The 16,994-nt window shown below is 51.5% G+C and overlaps 1 protein-coding gene across 1 annotated transcript in view; it reads left to right on the top strand.

The window, feature by feature from the left end:
• LOC147709921 (collagen alpha-1(XII) chain-like) overlaps window positions 1–16,994 on the top strand; it is a 185,858-nt gene that overhangs the window by 33,398 nt on the left and 135,466 nt on the right. The window contains exon 3 of the mRNA XM_086926126.1: window positions 15,351–15,446. Coding sequence (XP_086782252.1) covers window positions 15,351–15,446 — 96 coding nt within the window. The remainder of the gene's footprint in view (window positions 1–15,350; window positions 15,447–16,994) is intronic.

Consider the following 16,994-nt stretch of genomic DNA (forward strand, 5'->3'; position numbering starts at 1 on the left):
AGTACTGTTAGTACATATAACCAAAGCTTAGAATACTCTGAGTTCTACTGAACCAGCTGTTGCAGCTCCTCAAGGCTTAGCACACCTTGGCTGCAACTCTTAGCAAGGGAACAGTAGGTAAACACGTAGTGTAGGTAGGTGCATCACTTACACCACACTAGAAACAGTATGTCGGACAAAGGAGGAAACTCTGAGTCTCCCCTTGTGTCAGTTGACCCTCCACAGGTCATCCCTTCAAGATATACTGTGCTGAGCTTCAAGGAGTTAAGACAGGTGTGTCACTCCCGGAAGATCAAGCAGGGGTCTAACCCCACCACGTCCTTTCTGATTGGTCTCTTGGAGACTTATGATGCCAGAAAAGCTGAGACCCGTCTTAGCTCTTCTAGTCCAGAAGGAGACATGCCTCCCCTTGAGGGAACCAGAGACGATCCTGACCTCATCCACCTCGCAACTGAGAACGAAGATGTGGAGGATGATGAGGATGAGGATCCCTCTGGGGATGAGGCAGATAAGGGACAGGTAGAAGTCGTTAGACTAAGCAGGTCCAACTTAAGCAAACATGATAGTGGTACTGGGGGACCCCCAGCGCTACTGTCAGGTCCGCTTAACATTGGGAATGGACGAGCCCGATCTCTATCGAGAGACTCTGGCAGATCCCTTCAAACCAATGGCTCTCGCAACTCTTCGCAAAGAGGGATGACGTCCCCTCAGCGGAGAGTGTACGAAGCTAAGGAAAGGGCAGCTAATCTGAGGATCGAAAGGGAAGAACTTGCCCTGGCCAAAGAAAGGCTTGCCTTTGCGAGAGAGCAACAATTATGTGGGCTACAGCCCACTGGTGGCAGCAATAAACCTAGCAATAGGGAAAGGAGTTTTGATAAAAAGCACCTGAATAAAATAGTGCCCCCCTTTAAAGAAGGGGATGACATCCACAAATGGATTACTGCTTTGGAGAGAGCCTGCACTGTGCAGGGTGTTCCCCAAAGTCAGTGGGCAGCTATCTTGTGGCTCTCCTTTGATGGTAAAGGTAGAGATAAGCTCCTCACCACAAGGGTGGAGGATGCTAACAATTACCAAATCTTGAAGAATGTACTGGTTGATTGGTTTGGTTTAACCACTGAACAATACAGGATGCTGTTCAGAGACACCCAGAAAACTCAGTCTCAAGATTGGACTGACTTTGTTGATTGTGCCACTAAGGCTTTTGAAGGCTGGCTACTGGGTAGTAAGGTTACTGATTTCAAAGGATTGTATAATCTAATTATGAGGGAGCAAATCTTAAATAATTGTCAGAACCAGTTATTACATCAGCACCTGGTAGACTCTGATCTGACCTCTCCACAGGAATTGGGTAAGAGGGCAGACAAATGGGTCAGAACCAGGGTTAGGCCTAAAAACCAGGGTGGTGACCAGAAAAAGGAATCAACCAAGCCTCAAGAGAAGGGTGGGGATAAATCCACAGAGAAGACTTCCCAAGGGCCCCAAAACTCCAACAAGGGTGGTGGGTCCCAGAACACTCCTTCAGAGCAGAAGAAACCTTATTGCCATACCTGTAAACAGGTGGGCCATTACAAAAGTGATGCCAAGTGCCCTAAAAATAGCAATAAGGAAAACATACCCCCAAGTAACACTCCCAGACCTCCTGTTACCACTAGTGGTAATCCCCCAGGTGGTGGGAGTGCCCCCAAGAATGTGGTGGGCATTACTTTGGGCAATCAGGAGGACTATGGCCTAGCCAGGTTCCCTGACCACACTCTTGTCTGTGAGACTGGCATGGGGTTTGCCAACTTCACTACTGGACCCCACATTTTGGGAAAGTATAGACAAGAAGTTTTAGTGAATGGTCAGAAAGTTGAGGCATTCAGAGACACAGGGGCCAGCCTCACCATGGTGAGTGACCATCTGGTCCCCTCTGCTCAACTGACCCCTGGTTTTACTTATCAGGTGACAGACATTCATGGAGTGAAGAGAAGGCATCCCATGGCAGTAGTCAAGCTCAGCTGGGGTAATGTCACAGGGCCCATGAGAGTGGCAGTGACAGATAGCCTACCTGTAGATTGCTTACTGGGGAATGACCTGGAACTCTCAGCATGGGCTGAGGTGGAGCAAGAAACTCACTCCAGAATGATAGGCCTATCCAGACAGGTTAGTGGGGCAGTAATAGCTACAGCCCCAGTCCAAGCACCATTCCTCCCTGAAAAGGTTGGAAGGGCAGTGGTAGCCACTGCCCAGGCTCAGGCAGACTTTCCAGAACAGGATAGGAGGGCTGTGACAGTCACAGCCCAAACACAGACTGAGTGCCCTCCTGAAAAGGTTGGCATGGTTGAAATGGTCTCAGCCTCTACTCAGACAGATAGTGAGGTTGTGAAGCCTGAAACAATGGATCACTCCACTCAAACAGAGAGCATTGAGGAGGAAGAAGAGTCTTCCCCCTCCCAGACACTAGGTGAGAGCCAGCCTCCTCAGGGAACTGACTCTACCCCTGTTGAAGGAACTGCCCCAGAGGTAGTCAGGCCTAGCCTGGCAGAGCCCCTGATGGCAGTGGACCCTTCCCAGGTGGGACCCAGTCTGGAGCAGGTAACCTGCACCTCTCTACCCTGCCTCAGTCAGCCCAGGGCTGAAGAGATCAGGGAGGCCAGTGGTGGACCCCAAAGGGCCCCCTGTCCAAAAGAACCCCTTAATCAGCAGATTAGGATCACTGAAGCTGGTAAACCTAGCCAAGTGAAAATAGAACAGACTCCTGAGGGATCCCCCTTAAAAGTAGTTAGGGAACTCCCACAGCTGGACACTGTTGGGCACAGCCAAACATGGGGCCTAAAAACCCCAGACCTGACCTGTCCCCCCAGTAAGCCAAACAGAGGGACTCAGCCTCCAGCTTTAGGTAGCCAGAGGCTGACCCTGAGAGCTCAGTGCATCTCAGCTAAAGAAAGAAAGGCACACATGATGAATGGTGATTGGAGGAAGTTGAGCCCAAAGGTAGAGGAGCCTCACTTCAGTACTCCATCCCAGCATCAGCCTTCTTCTTTCCCAAGACACACCAAAGACAGAGATTCCCTATGGTGGAGACCCTCAGATACCCTTAGGGTGAGGGGTTGCCTAGTGGACCATGACACAGGGGGAAACCAAGCCAGAGCTGGTTCTTCCTTATATGGCCACTTAGGTAATAGAGGCTTACCTGGACAAGGATAGCCTTATCTCCTTTCGTTTGGGGGGGGGGTTGTGTAGGAAGGTACATCCTGACTATGGTTGCCCCCAACTTTTTGCCCTGTGTTTTAGCTGGTTTTGGACATAGTCGACCTGGGATCCTGCCAATCAGGACCCCAGGCCTACTGCTCTCTCTTTAAAATGGATTCCATGTACCCTAGGTGCATTTCCAATTGGTACTGGGCCACCTTATCAGACCCCGTAACGCAGGGCATAGGTGTACCCAGGGCCGCCAGGGGCTGCAGCATGTATTATGCCACCCCTGGTTGGCCTCCTAAATTTGACACAACTGGCTGCATGACAGCTGGGGCAAAGTCGTGTAATCACCCTTTGCTTTAGGTATAGTAGCTCTATATCTAACCATACAATGGACACCCGAGTTCCTATCAGTCACTCCTATGGCAGGCCTTGACAATCCTGAAGGCAGAGTGCGTGGGCTCGTGTGAACTAGGTTCTGGCCCGAGCCGAGCCCGGTTGCAGCTTGCGGAATCAAGGCCCAATGGCTGTTCCATGATAACGCGTACCACATCGGTAACTTCGGTGTCGCGTTATCAAGGCATGTCGAGTAAGGTGTCATACGAATCGGGATGCTGCCCCCTCACCAATTCTGGCGACGAGGTTAGCATTCCGCCCTTCTAGAGGGACACGACATGTACGTAACTGTGAACCCCGGTTAAAGTTAACTAAAGCCTCAGATCCACAAAATGGATGCTGCCACCACAGACACGAGTCTGACCTCCTGCTGCTGGGAGTCCTTCCAGCGAGGAGAGCTTGGACAAAGGGTTTCCTGTCGAGGGCGGTGTTCGCACCGTCCCAGACAGGGTTTGTGTATTCTGGGTAGGTAGGGCTTTTGCGAGAAGGTGACTGCGGAGTGGCACCCCGGTGCTCACTACGCATCTGCCGGTCAGAACCAGTTCCAGGGGCGCCAGCCCTGGCCTGGGGAAAGTCCGGCAGGGGAGAGGGGTGTAACTACCCCCCTTCCTGGTCCCACCCTTAGGGCAGGACCTAGTCATGTACCCGCCCCTTTCTTTAGAATAAAGGCCGGAGCGGGGACCCTTCCAGATAAGATCATCTTTGAATCAAGAACTACTTTCTACGAAAGGACACTCAAGACTCTTCTCAAGATTTCTCCCTTGTGACTAAGGAGTAGTCACCCTGCATCAGCGGGCACCATCTAAGAACTCTGCGGTTTGCTGTAAGTCCTTCCTCAAGGAATCCGACGGCCCAGCTCGACGAGAACCGGCTTCCCTGGCACCTCTGACCTCTACCCACGTCATCAGCTCAGCTGTGATCTGTGGGTGCGACGAGACCTCGAGGGACCGGCCATCATCAGAACCTGCACGCTCTTAACCAGCACGACCTTCGAAGCAATTCCCTGGTGAGTGCTCTGGGGTCCGAGAAGCCCCGACCCTGAGCCGCTCCAGCACCGAAGTGCAGTCTCCCAGCATCTCCACGATCTGCGTGGGGCCCTTCTGCTCGCTGCTCAGCACGTTGTCTGGTCACTAGCCGCTGGCTTGTGCCCTTCTGTGACGACATCCGACAATCAACACGGCTGGTCTGGTTGCTCCAGACTGGCCCTTGCTTCCATCTTTGCGAGAAGCACCCCGGACCCTCCTGGTCCACTCAAGACGCCATCTTAGGCCCACCACGTGGCCCTGAGATCTGCCAAGGCTTGTTGCCCCATCCTGGGCCCAGCGACGCCGACAGCATCATCCTTCGTGGGACAGCTCGCACCTCCGCCGTGGTCGCCGACAACGCCTCCTGGTCCGTGAGACTGCAGAGCCTAGCGTCGCCCACTCACCTGGTCGAGGTGACGGCCAACCGGTGCCATCCTGGTACCCTCTGACTACTGGCTAGTAGTACAAACTTGGTCCCCTCTGCTTTCAGGTATCAACAATCTCTGATCCAGGCTTGGATCTCTACGAACTATTCATCACTGGTCGCCGGCCAGCAACTCCTTTTCTTCCGGCTCCTGGCTCGTCAGCGAAGACCCCGACGCCTGTAAGACTTGTGCAGCCGCAGCCCTCGTGGCTAGATAACTCGGCATTTCGGTGCCTGCATAGCCTCTTTACTCTAGGGTCCCGAGTCCCTCGCTTCCGACTTGCCTTATCGGGTCCGCCCGAGACCTTAAACTTTCCGTGTCCTCGGACACTTGTTTTAATTGTGCACTTGAAGTAATTGCATAAGAGATTTGGTTTGTGCTTAGTACCCTGTCCTCATAAAGAGTACAGGGCTGTTGTGATTCTTAATAAATATACTGTTTATTTTCATAACACTTGTGTGGTGTCCTTTCACTGGGTGTTCAAGGGGTACATGTGTGGTAACCAGCTGGCTTAACGCGCCCTCTCGAGTCTTTAGCCTTAGACTGCTCGTATCCACGCTACTAGGATAGCTGGTCTATAGGTTGACTTACAACCAAACACCATAAGGGTCGTTGGAACGATACATAGCGGTCGCTAGAATAGCGAACGTTGCATATCGGGCCAACTTCTCACATATGGAGCTCCACATTTTCTCTTTCCTCACGGTATAAATCATACAATGCCCCTCTCACACACTGTAGACTTATACCGTCCATATCTAGAGGGGTGGATAAAATGTGCTCCAACCTTTCACTGGCTAGGCTTTTCTTTACTGCACTTAATCACAGTATGTAACTACCCCTGTCACATTTAAGACAATCTGTGATTATTTCTTGTGTTAAGAATGCGGCAGGATTTCGCCATATCTTTAGCCAGAATAATGCTGGCCGCGACTTGATGAAATCCTCCACATAATGAAGATTCAATTCCTTATGGCAGGTATAGGTAGGTGCTGAAATTAAAGCCCCTAACACCTTTCTACAGAATCTATTTTCCTCAATTTGGATACTGCTGCAGTTTGTATAACCCCACACCTCTGCGCCATAAGTCGCAGTCGGTATACATTGGGCTCTATAGATCTGTAGTAACGGTATTACAACCTCCGCCTGCTTTAGCTGTCGGAGGCTAATAATTGAATTTATAGCCTTACCGAGTTTATTTTTTCCAAGCGCCACATGTGGCTGCCAGGATCCTGTGTCTGAAAAGACTGGACCCAGGTAGGGAAAAGTGCTGGTGCTTCTTAAAAGCTCTTTTCCTTACACAATATGGTGAATGTGGTGTTTTTTGGGCAGCAGGACATTATATACGACTTATTAAAATTGGTACACAAATCCAAGTCTGCCATAAAGGATACGAAGCCCGTTATTTAAGTTACAAGTGCTTTAGGTGTGCGGCCCATCAGGACCGCATCGTCCGCATATAAAAGTACGGGAAACAGTTTACCATGAATTTTTGGAACATCACAAGTTAATTTTGACAGGGATTTATTTAATTCATTTATATAAAGAATAAAAAGTAAGGGGGCTAAGACACAACCTTGTATAACCCCGCTACCAATTAAAATGTCCCCGGAAACCTCTCCTTCGTTGTTTATCCTAACCTGTGCTTTCAGGTCTCTATGCAGATGCGCCAAAAAATATACAAGTGTCTTATCCAACCCATAATTTAAAATAATCTCCCATAGTCGTGAACGGTTAACAAAATCAAATGCCGAACTTAAATCCATAAAACCCAGGTATAGGGGGGCTTTTTTGGCGATAGTGTATTTGCCCTATATAAGATTTAGGTTCAGGCACTGTTCTACAGTTCCCACACTACTCCTAAATCCCAACTGACATGAACTTAATATTTGAGCTTCCTCTGCCCAATTCCTGATCTTATTAAAAATCACTCTTCCTAAAATCTTCAAAGTATAGTCAATCAAAGATATAGGGCGATAGCAGCTAGGATTAAGTCTATCGCCCTTCTTGAAGATGGGAACGATGATACTATTTGACCAGGTTTTAGGAATTGTAATGTTGGACAGATTGTTAAAAACATGACACAATAGGGGCGACCAGAAATCTGGCTCAGATTTAATTAGGTCAATTGATAATCCGTCAGGACCTGGCGCTTTATTTCTTGCACTTTGGTTTATGGCATCTTCCACTTCAGTTATAGAGATATTAACAGTGATTTGCTAGGCAATAACTGACAATGGTCATTGTTGACGCTGTATATATTGTCGAGAAATGCTCTTCCCACGAATTACTTGCTATATTACAGTTTATCGGGGTGATAGTTGAGCCCGAGAACCTCATAGATTTTACCTCGCTACAAAACCCAGTGATGTCTTTGAGTGCAGCGGAGCGAGCGAGAGAGTCCCACCGCTCCTTCAATAACTCCTCTGTATGGGTTTTTGTTGCTTTCTTATAGCGTTCTCTTCGCCTCTGACCAGAGTCCTGTCCCTGGGTTCCGCAGAAAGTGCTTCACGTAATTCTCAATTCGCCCGTGAGCAAGTGCCATTAAACCATCTAGGGTTTTTACTTGAGTTACCAACGGGTTTAGAAATTTCTTGTTTGATGCCCACGCATAACCCAGTAAAAGCCTGTATAATCTCCAGGCCTAGGCATCTACTGGACAAGAACGTTTCTTTTAATACAGGATAAGATTTTAGATTTTATAATATGTGCTAGGAGGGCCTTGTTGTCTATGCCCTTCCAAATTACTTTGGGGCAGATTTATGTTGTGAATGCGCCACGTTTGCGTCACGCAACGGTGGCGTAAACGTGGCGCATCCCTATGACCGATTTACAACGTGACGCATCTAGGCAGATGCGTCACGTTGTAAAGCCCTGCGCCGCTTGTGGGCGTTCCGGCGCAGGGTGGGCGTTCCGGGGCAGGTGCGCCTCGCAAAAGTGGCTGAGTGAAATCTATAAGATTTCACTCAGTCACTTTTAGGCCAATGCTGCGTCAAAACCCTGCGCCTGCTTGAAGCAACTCCAGCAATGCGTCACTTTTACGGCACAGATGCGTCACGCATCTGTGCCGATTTTGCCCCATGGTGCGCCGCATTGTAAATGCGGCGCACCATGGGTGGCGTAGCTGCAGCGCACGATAACTGGCGCATCCCTGGGGATGCGCCAGTTATCATAAATCTGCCCCTTTAAGTTTGTCGGTTGATGCGACCAGATTCTTAGCCCCTATTTCTTTACGTTTTATGAGTTTATTGACAAATTTGAAAATTGTCAGGATTGGGTTATGGTCACTGTGAATGGTGCTTAATTTATTAAATAGTTCACAAGGGAGGAAGATATAAAAACATAATCAATTGTAGGCGAACAACCACGTCCTCTAAAGGTAGGCAATGTACCCTTGTCTGACGTACCACCAACTTTCTCCATGACGTTAGTTAAATCCCGGATGGCTAAGTGGTTATACAATTCTTCCCCTCTTTTACAGGGGGTTACCCGGACAGGTATCAGAGCTGAGTTGTCCGTTCCTTTGTGCAAATGCACATTGAAGTCTCCCCTCAAACAGATGCCATCCAGTTTGCCATACCTTTGTTCAACTACAATCTTATCAATAAAATCAAACAAATTGATAAAATTCCTATAGGGTTGTGAAATTAAATCATTATTATAAAAATGTATTAAACATAATGTAATCCCGTTAGAATAGATTATAGCCTGGAAGTTACTATCATTTGTCTCCAGGGGTTTAATGTTGCTCCCTGAGGTAATCTTTATCCTTATGGATAAGCCCCTGCTGGGTCGGCCGGCTACTGGGATAGGTACAGCGTTATTATAACAGGAAAACCCTCACGAAGCAACCCACTGGTGCACCATGTTTCGTGAAACATCAGAATGTCGAATCTACTGATCCAATTGGTCCACTCTACCATTTCCATCTTTGACTTCAGACCAGCAATATTCCAACTAAGTATGGTTAAATTATGATCTATAGAACTAAAATCGTCAATGACAGGGCAAGATGGGAACGATACTTCCAAGCCAACTTTATGAGAAGTATGAGTGTACCCAGATTTGATCCCGACATGATTACTATTCCAGCATCCTGGGGCCGTTCTACATTAATCTGGGATGCTTTTTGTGGTCAACCCTGACTCTCCAGGTCGGATAGGGTGCATGTTGGACAGGCCACATGAAGGGCCCACTCCCCCTCTGCCCGACCAGGCCCGAGCCCGGTCCCTCAAGTGTTACACACCACCACTTCACGTTTTCCGTCCCCTCCGGGACCCCTGCCTCTGAACATCTCGACCTCTTGGGCCCGATCCACTACTGGGCCGCGCGCCCGACCTGGGCGCCATCTTGGACACTGCACCACGAGGCCGCGTGGCCTCCGATCGACCCGAACCCTGGGCCTGGCCAGGCCTCAGACATCCCGGCACCACCATCCACCCAGGAGGTGAGCGGACCACTTGGCAGGTCAATGGGAGAAAGAGGTGTCAATGGCTCTCCCCCGCCAGGTACCGCTCGCCCCCAGCCTCCCCGGGCGCTGGCTCCACCCCCCTGCTGGGTGTCTGGACTCCCTCATCCTGGACCCTCCGGCCTCCAAGTGCGAGGGTCCGGACATCAAAGGGCAACAGCCCTATAACTGAGGCAGCTCCGGAGCAGGAAGGCAGTTGTATCCTGGAGTCGAGAGACGCAGAGAAGAACTCATCCTTGACGGACTACTGGCGCTGCCGTAGCCCTGCCTTGCGAACTATCGTCCTGCCTGCTGGCGCTGCCGCAACCTTCTGAAACCTTCATCGTCGTCGGGACCTGCTGGCGTGGCCGCGGACCGTTTGTACCTCCATCTTCATCGGGACCTGCTGGCTCCGCCGCGGACCGTCGCTACCTTCAACCATCTCGGGACCTGCTGGCTCCGCCGCGGCCCGATCATCTAGAACGCCGAGCTCGAGGATTGAGAGCTATCCATCCACCCAATTGGTAATAAGACTGTCCCGCTACCCCTTTTCCCCACCAGAGACCCGAACCGAGGGGACCCCTGAGTCCAGACCTCCTTGTATCATTTGACCGTACTCGAAGAAATTGCTGATAAAGTATCGTTTAACCTTATCCTTGTGTGGTGTCCGTCTGTGGGGGGGAAGTTACTTGTCTGTACGATCGCTGGAGACGGCTCTCCCTGGAGACCTCTCCCCTTATACTCGGCCGACCCTCCCGGTCCGTCTAACATTGGTGGCCAGCGGGCACGGCGCGATCCGAATCACCGCATAATCGTACAGAGAGTAGCTCACCCCACGACGAAATCACGATGACTACCAAAGAAAGCGGATCCACCGAGAAATTTCAGATGGAGAAATTGGAAGAATACAGCCATCGTGAATTAAAACAATTCTGCATCGAACTAGGTATCGCTACCACCGGTTTAAGTACCAAAGATGATTTCAAACAGGCCCTGGAGTCCTGGGCAGAAACCGGGGCCGTCAGACCCCCGGACCAAAATATCGCAGCAGTAGAAAAAGACACCGCGGCTTCCGAGGAGCGAAGAACGGGTCTCTTGCAAGACGAGATCCAGGAACGAGAAAGAACAAGACTACATGAACTAGAAATGGCCCGGCTCAAAATGGATGGTGAACTCAAGTTGGCCGAACAGAAACTGAACTTAGAACATCTGAGACTCCGAGAAGAAAGAGAGGAAAAACAGAGACAAAGAGAGCTCGAGGAAAAAAGACTGGCATATGAACATGAGCGCAAATTAGCTGAGATAGACTTACGCAAGCAGAATAAGGAATCAGGGGCGACCGAGCAACCCCGCACCCCGGGAGCAACAGATAAGAAGGTACACATCCCCAAGGATGTCGTTCGAGAATACTTCCGAGAGGACGACATCCAACAATGGTTCAAGGCCTACGAAATAGCTATGACCTCCCACCGGATCGATCGAAGCGACTGGGGAGCCGGTCTATGGGGGAGATTCCTCAATGAGGGCCGCGATGCCCTGCTACAGCTCCCGGACCATCTGATGACCTCCTATGACCACATGAAAGCGGCCCTCCTCACCCGCTATGGGCTCACACCCGAGATGTACCGCCAGAGGTTCAGAGACTGCACCCGCATCCCGGGTACAACTTGGGTGGAGTACGTTAACTATTTCAGCAGAGCCTTCGAGGGTTGGATCAAAGGAAGCAATGTCACAACTTACGAACAGCTCTTCAATCTCATGGTGTGGGAGCATCTGTCAAACAATTGCTTCATCGAGCTCCGGCAGCACCTCCTCGATAGCAAATTGACTGATCCACGGCAGCTCGCAGCCGAAGCTGACCGGTGGGAAATCACCAGAGTGGGCCGAAATGGGTCCTATGAACAGAACCGAAACCACCACGGTCAGCACCGTCCCCGAGGAGGAGGAGGAGGGGGCCAAGGAAGAGGAAGAGACAGCACTCCGGCCGCCCCCGCTGCCAGCACCACTCCCCCGGCCAACCGGGGCAGCACCCCGGCACGACCGGGATATAGGGCCAATGTCACGTGTCACCGATGCCAGCGAGTCGGCCACTACGCAAACGACCCAAATTGCCCACAGAACCAGAGCCCGAGACCCCGCCAGGTGGCTGCCGCTGCCCTGGGGGAAGAACAGATCTCCGAGGAACAAGAAGAATATGAGCAAGAACATCAAGAATGGGAGCCAGCCGCCATGGCTCTAGCCTGCTTAGGGGGGAAAGACATGGTCCCGCGGGTCCCCCTACCCGCTAACACCCGGAAGTACAGCCAATGGGTGAGCATCAATGGACGCCGGGCCGAAGCCCTCCGTGACACCGGGGCCAGTGTAACAGCCGTCCGCTGTCACCTGGTGACCCCAGAACAGTTCCTACCAAATATTCTCTGCCCTGTCCGTTCAGCCGATAACTCGGAGAGTCTGTGTCGGATGGCCTGCGTCCCTTTCGAATGGGGAGGAGTCTCCGGCATGTTGAAGGTGACGGTCCGAGATGATGCCCCCGTAGACTGCCTCCTGGGGAATGACCTTGAAAGCTCCCCGTGGGCAGCCGTAGAACGAAGAGAACACCTGGGGATGTTAGGCATCCCGGACTGGGCGTGCGTCACCACCCGGTCCATGGCCGCCCGTGCCAATCCCCGACCCGAGGAACCTGAGTGGCCGGCGCCTCCTCCCCCGGTCGCCCCAGTCGAAGACGCCGACCGTGCCGTCCCCCCAGAACCAGCTCAACCTCCGGACCTCTCTGGCCTCGACCAGTGGCATCAAGAGGGGGGGCCCACACAGGAGCAGTTTCGCCAAGAGCAGAAGACCTGTCCCTCCCTCGAGGGACTCCGCCAACAAGCCCTCGCCCAGAGCGCAGGGGATACCTCCGGAACACATTGGATCTATTGGGACAATGATCTGCTATACAGTGAACAAAGGATCGCGGAGTTGGGGGCCAGTCGAGTGCTAGTGGTGCCCCTCCGTTTTAGAGACTTCTTGCTAAATCTGGCCCACGATGTCCCCCTGGCTGGACACCTGGGTCAGGATAAAACTTACAGCCGCCTAGTGAACCACTTCTTCTGGCCTAAAATGAGGAATGATGTACTCCAGCATTGCCGATCTTGCCCCACGTGCCAAGCCAGTGGGAAGAGCGGCCGCAAACTAAAAGCCCCCCTGCAACCATTTCCAGTGGTCACCACCCCGTTCATCCTGGTACTGGTGGACCACGCCACCCGCTACCCCGAGGCTGTTCCCCTGCGAACTGTGACAGCCCCGGTAGTCGGCCGGGCCCTGATGGGGATCTTCTCCCGTGTGGGCTTCCCCCGAGAAGTCGTCAGCGACAGAGGCACGAACTTTATTTCAAAATATATGAAGTCCCTCTGGCAACAGTGTAGGGTCACCTACCGATTCACGACCCCCTATCACCCTCAAGGAAACGGACTCGTTGAGCGGTTCAACCGCACGCTCAAAGGGATGATTGGGGGGTTGGAAGAGCCCCTCCGTCGCCAGTGGGATGTGCTACTGCCGTGCCTCCTCTTCGCATATCGAGAGGTCCCCCAGAAGTCCCTCGGCTTCAGCCCGTTTGAACTGTTGTATGGACACCCCGTACGGGGGCCGCTCAGCCTAGTCAAGGAAGGCTGGGAAATGCCCCCTCTAAAGAACCCTCCAGATGTCTTCAAATACCTCCTAACCCTCCGCAACCAGACCCGACGGTTCAGAGAGCTGGCAAAAGCAAACTTGGAGGCCAGTCAAGAGGACATGAAAAAGTGGTATGACCAAAATGCCTCCTCCATCGAATTTGAACCCGGCCAACAAGTGTGGGTGATGTCCCCCACCGAACCATGCGCCCTGCAAGACAAGTGGACGGGGCCCTTCAAAGTAGTCGAGCGCAAGGGCCCTGTCACCTATCTCGTCGACCTGGAATCTTCACGGAACCCCCTCTGGGTCCTCCACGCTAATAGACTGAAACCCCATTTCGTGCGTTCAGAACTCAGCCTCCTGATGGCCACAGACAATGGAGCCGAAGAAGACTCCGAACCCCTCCCTGACCTCCTACGGACTCGGGAGAAAGACGGCTCCGTGGACGGGGTCCGACTCTCGGAGGCCCTCACCCTGGAACAACGCCAAGAATGTCGAGACCTTCTGTTGCAGTTCGCCAGCCTGTTCTCCCTCACCCCAGGTGTCACCTACTGGTGTGTGCACGACGTGGACACGGGGGACAGCCCCCCTATCCGCCACCGGGCCTACCGCGTGCCAGATCGGGTACGGGCCTGCATCCAAGAAGAAGTAACCAAGATGCTCACGCTTGGGGTCATTGAGCCCTCAGACAGCCCCTGGGCCAGCCCAGTAGTACTGGTCCCCAAAGCAGCCACCCCCGGCACCACACCGGAACTCCGGTTCTGCGTCGACTACCGGGGCTTGAATGCAGTCACCAGAACAGACGCCCATCCCATCCCCCGGGCAGATGAACTAATCGACCGCATGGGAGCTGCCCGCTACCTCAGCATTTTCGACCTGACGGCGGGCTACTGGCAGATCGGCCTCACACCCCGGGCCCAAGAACGATCTGCGTTTTCCACTCCTGACGGCCATTATCATTTCAAGGTCATGCCCTTCGGCATGAAGAATGCCCCAGCAACGTTTCAGCGACTCGTTAATCAGGTCTTGGCCGGATTCGAAGGATTCAGTGCCGCCTACCTAGACGACATCGCTGTATACAGCCACCACTGGTCCGACCACCTCCACCACCTCCGAGAGGTGCTACAGGCCCTTCAGCGAGCTGGCCTCACGATCAAGGCCAGCAAATGCCAGATCGGTCAGGGGTCCATGACCTACCTCGGACACCAGGTGGGAAGCGGCCTGGTGGCCCCTCTGCAGCTCAAGATCGCCGCCATCCAGTCCTGGCAGCCCCCCATCACCCAGACCGAGGTACGCGCCTTTCTGGGACTCACGGGCTATTACCGACGGTTCGTGAAGGACTATGGTAGCATAGTGGGGCCCCTCACAGAACTCACGTCCAAAAATCAACCAAAGAAGGTCAACTGGACCCCAGATTGTCAAACAGCCTTCGAACAACTGAAGGCCGCCATGTGCTCCGCCCCTGTGCTCCAGGCCCCCGACACCAGCCGGGAATTCGTCGTCCAGACGGATGCCTCTGACCACGGCATTGGGGCGGTCCTGTCTCAATTGAACCCCGAAGGCCTTGATCAGCCAGTGGCCTTCATCAGCAGGCGACTCCTGCCTCGAGAACAACGCTGGAGCACCATCGAGAGGACCCCTGAGTCCAGACCTCCTTGTATCATTTGACCGTACTCGAAGAAATTGCTGATAAAGTATCGTTTAACCTTATCCTTGTGTGGTGTCCGTCTGTGGGGGGGAAGTTACTTGTCTGTACGATCGCTGGAGACGGCTCTCCCTGGAGACCTCTCCCCTTATACTCGGCCGACCCTCCCGGTCCGTCTAACAGTGCCAAACCGATTTTGTACTCATTCAGAGTTAGTTACTGGACCCGGCACACACAGAGTCACTTACTGAAAGTGGCACACGCACACAGAGTCACTTGCTGGACCCGGCACACACACAAAGCCACTTACTGGACCTGACACACACACAGAGTCACTTACTGTCACTTACTGGACCTGGCACACACAGAGTCACTTACTGGACCTGACACACACACAGAGTCACTTACTGGACCTGACACACACACAGTCACACGCTAGTCCTGACTCACACTCAAAGACATTAACTCGAGCTGGCTCACACATCTTCACTGGCCCACCATTATAAATTCCCCTATGAGGTTGTTCATCAGGTATTAAAAGGCGAATAAACCTAGTAATCAATAAACCTGTATTATTTTATTTGCAGTTGGCTCGGAGCTCCATGGCTTGAAGAGACAGGCTATAACCCTGGGAGTGATGACAGCTGTGAGCACCTTCGTAACCATCGTCCTTTACCGCCTGGGTAAGCAGCAGTGAGCGGATCTTCACACACCTGACCAGCCTATGGCACGCTCTGCTTCAGATATAGCTCCAAAACAGATATTTGTGTTGGGAGCAGGCAGCAAGGACTGGATGAAGGAACGTGGAATCTGATATACTGTTCCCATTCACAAACCAGGGATGTCCAATTTGTACACCAACTGGTTTTCAAATGGTAATGCAATTTGTGATGCAACATGTGTATAAAAAGGTTGCATTGCTAAATGTACATTCACAGGAGGTAGCTAAAATACCAGTCTGATGAATATTAATTGGGAAGGTCGCAAATTTGCAACCCCTATCATTAGATAAGAATAGAGGGGCAAAGGTCTGGAAGGAGCAGCAGACCTCTATTCTTGTATTTGCATTTATTCTATCATTAGCTGTGAATGCTCAGGTGAAGGCCTGCTAGGAGCAGCAGACCTCCATTCTTGTATTTACATTTATTCTATCTTTAGCTGTCAATTCAGGGGTGAAGGCCTGCTAGGAGCGGCAGACCTCCATTATTGTATTTACATTTATTCTATTATTAGCTGTGAATAGAGGGGTGAAGGCCTGCTAGGGGCGGCAGACCTCCATTCTTGTATTTGCATTTATTCTATCATTAGCTGTGAATGCTCAGGTGAAGGCCTGCTATGAGCAGCAGACCTCCATTCTTCTATTTACATTTATTCTATCATTAGCTGTGAATGCAGAGCGAAGGCCTGCTATGAGCAGCAGACCTCCATTCTTGTATTTGCATTTATTCTGTCATTAGCTGTGAATACTGGGACAAAGGCCTGCTAGGAGCGGCAGACCTCCGGTCTTGTATTTGCATTTATTCTATCATTAGCTGTGAATACAAGGATGAAGGCCTGCTAGGAGCAGCAGACCTCCATTCTTGTATTTACATTTATTCTGTCATTAGCTGTGAATACTGGGACAAAGGCCTGCTAGGAGCGGCAGACCTCCAGTCTTGTATTTGCATTTATTCTATCATTAGCTGTGAATACAGGGGTGAAGGCCTGGAAGGAGCAGCAAACCTCCATTCTTGTATTTGCATTTATTCTATCATTACCTGTGAATACAGGGACAAAGGCCTGCTAGGAGCAGCAGACCTCCATTCTTGTATTTACATTTATTCTATCATTAGCTGTGAATACAGGGACAAAGGCCTGCTAGGAGCAGCAGACCTCCATTCTTGTATTTACATTTATTCTATCATTAGCTGTGAATACTCGGACGAAGGCCTGCTAGGAGAGCGAGACCTCCATTCTTGTATTTACATTTATTCTATCATTAGCTGTGAATACAGGGACAAAGGCCTGCTAGGAGCAGCAGACCTCCATTCTTGTATTTACATTTATTCTATCATTAGCTGTGAATACAGGGGTGAAGGCCTGCTAGGAGCGGCAGACCTCCATTCTTGTATTTACATTTATTCTATCATTAGCTGTGAATACAGGGGGGAAGGCCTGCTAGGAGCAGCAGACCTCCATTCCTGTATATACATTTATTCTATCATTAGCTGTGAATACAGGGGGAAGGCCTG

The sequence above is a fragment of the Lissotriton vulgaris genome, chromosome 6 (assembly GCF_964263255.1).
Source record: "Lissotriton vulgaris chromosome 6, aLisVul1.2, whole genome shotgun sequence".
NCBI classification, from domain to species: domain Eukaryota; kingdom Metazoa; phylum Chordata; class Amphibia; order Caudata; family Salamandridae; genus Lissotriton; species Lissotriton vulgaris.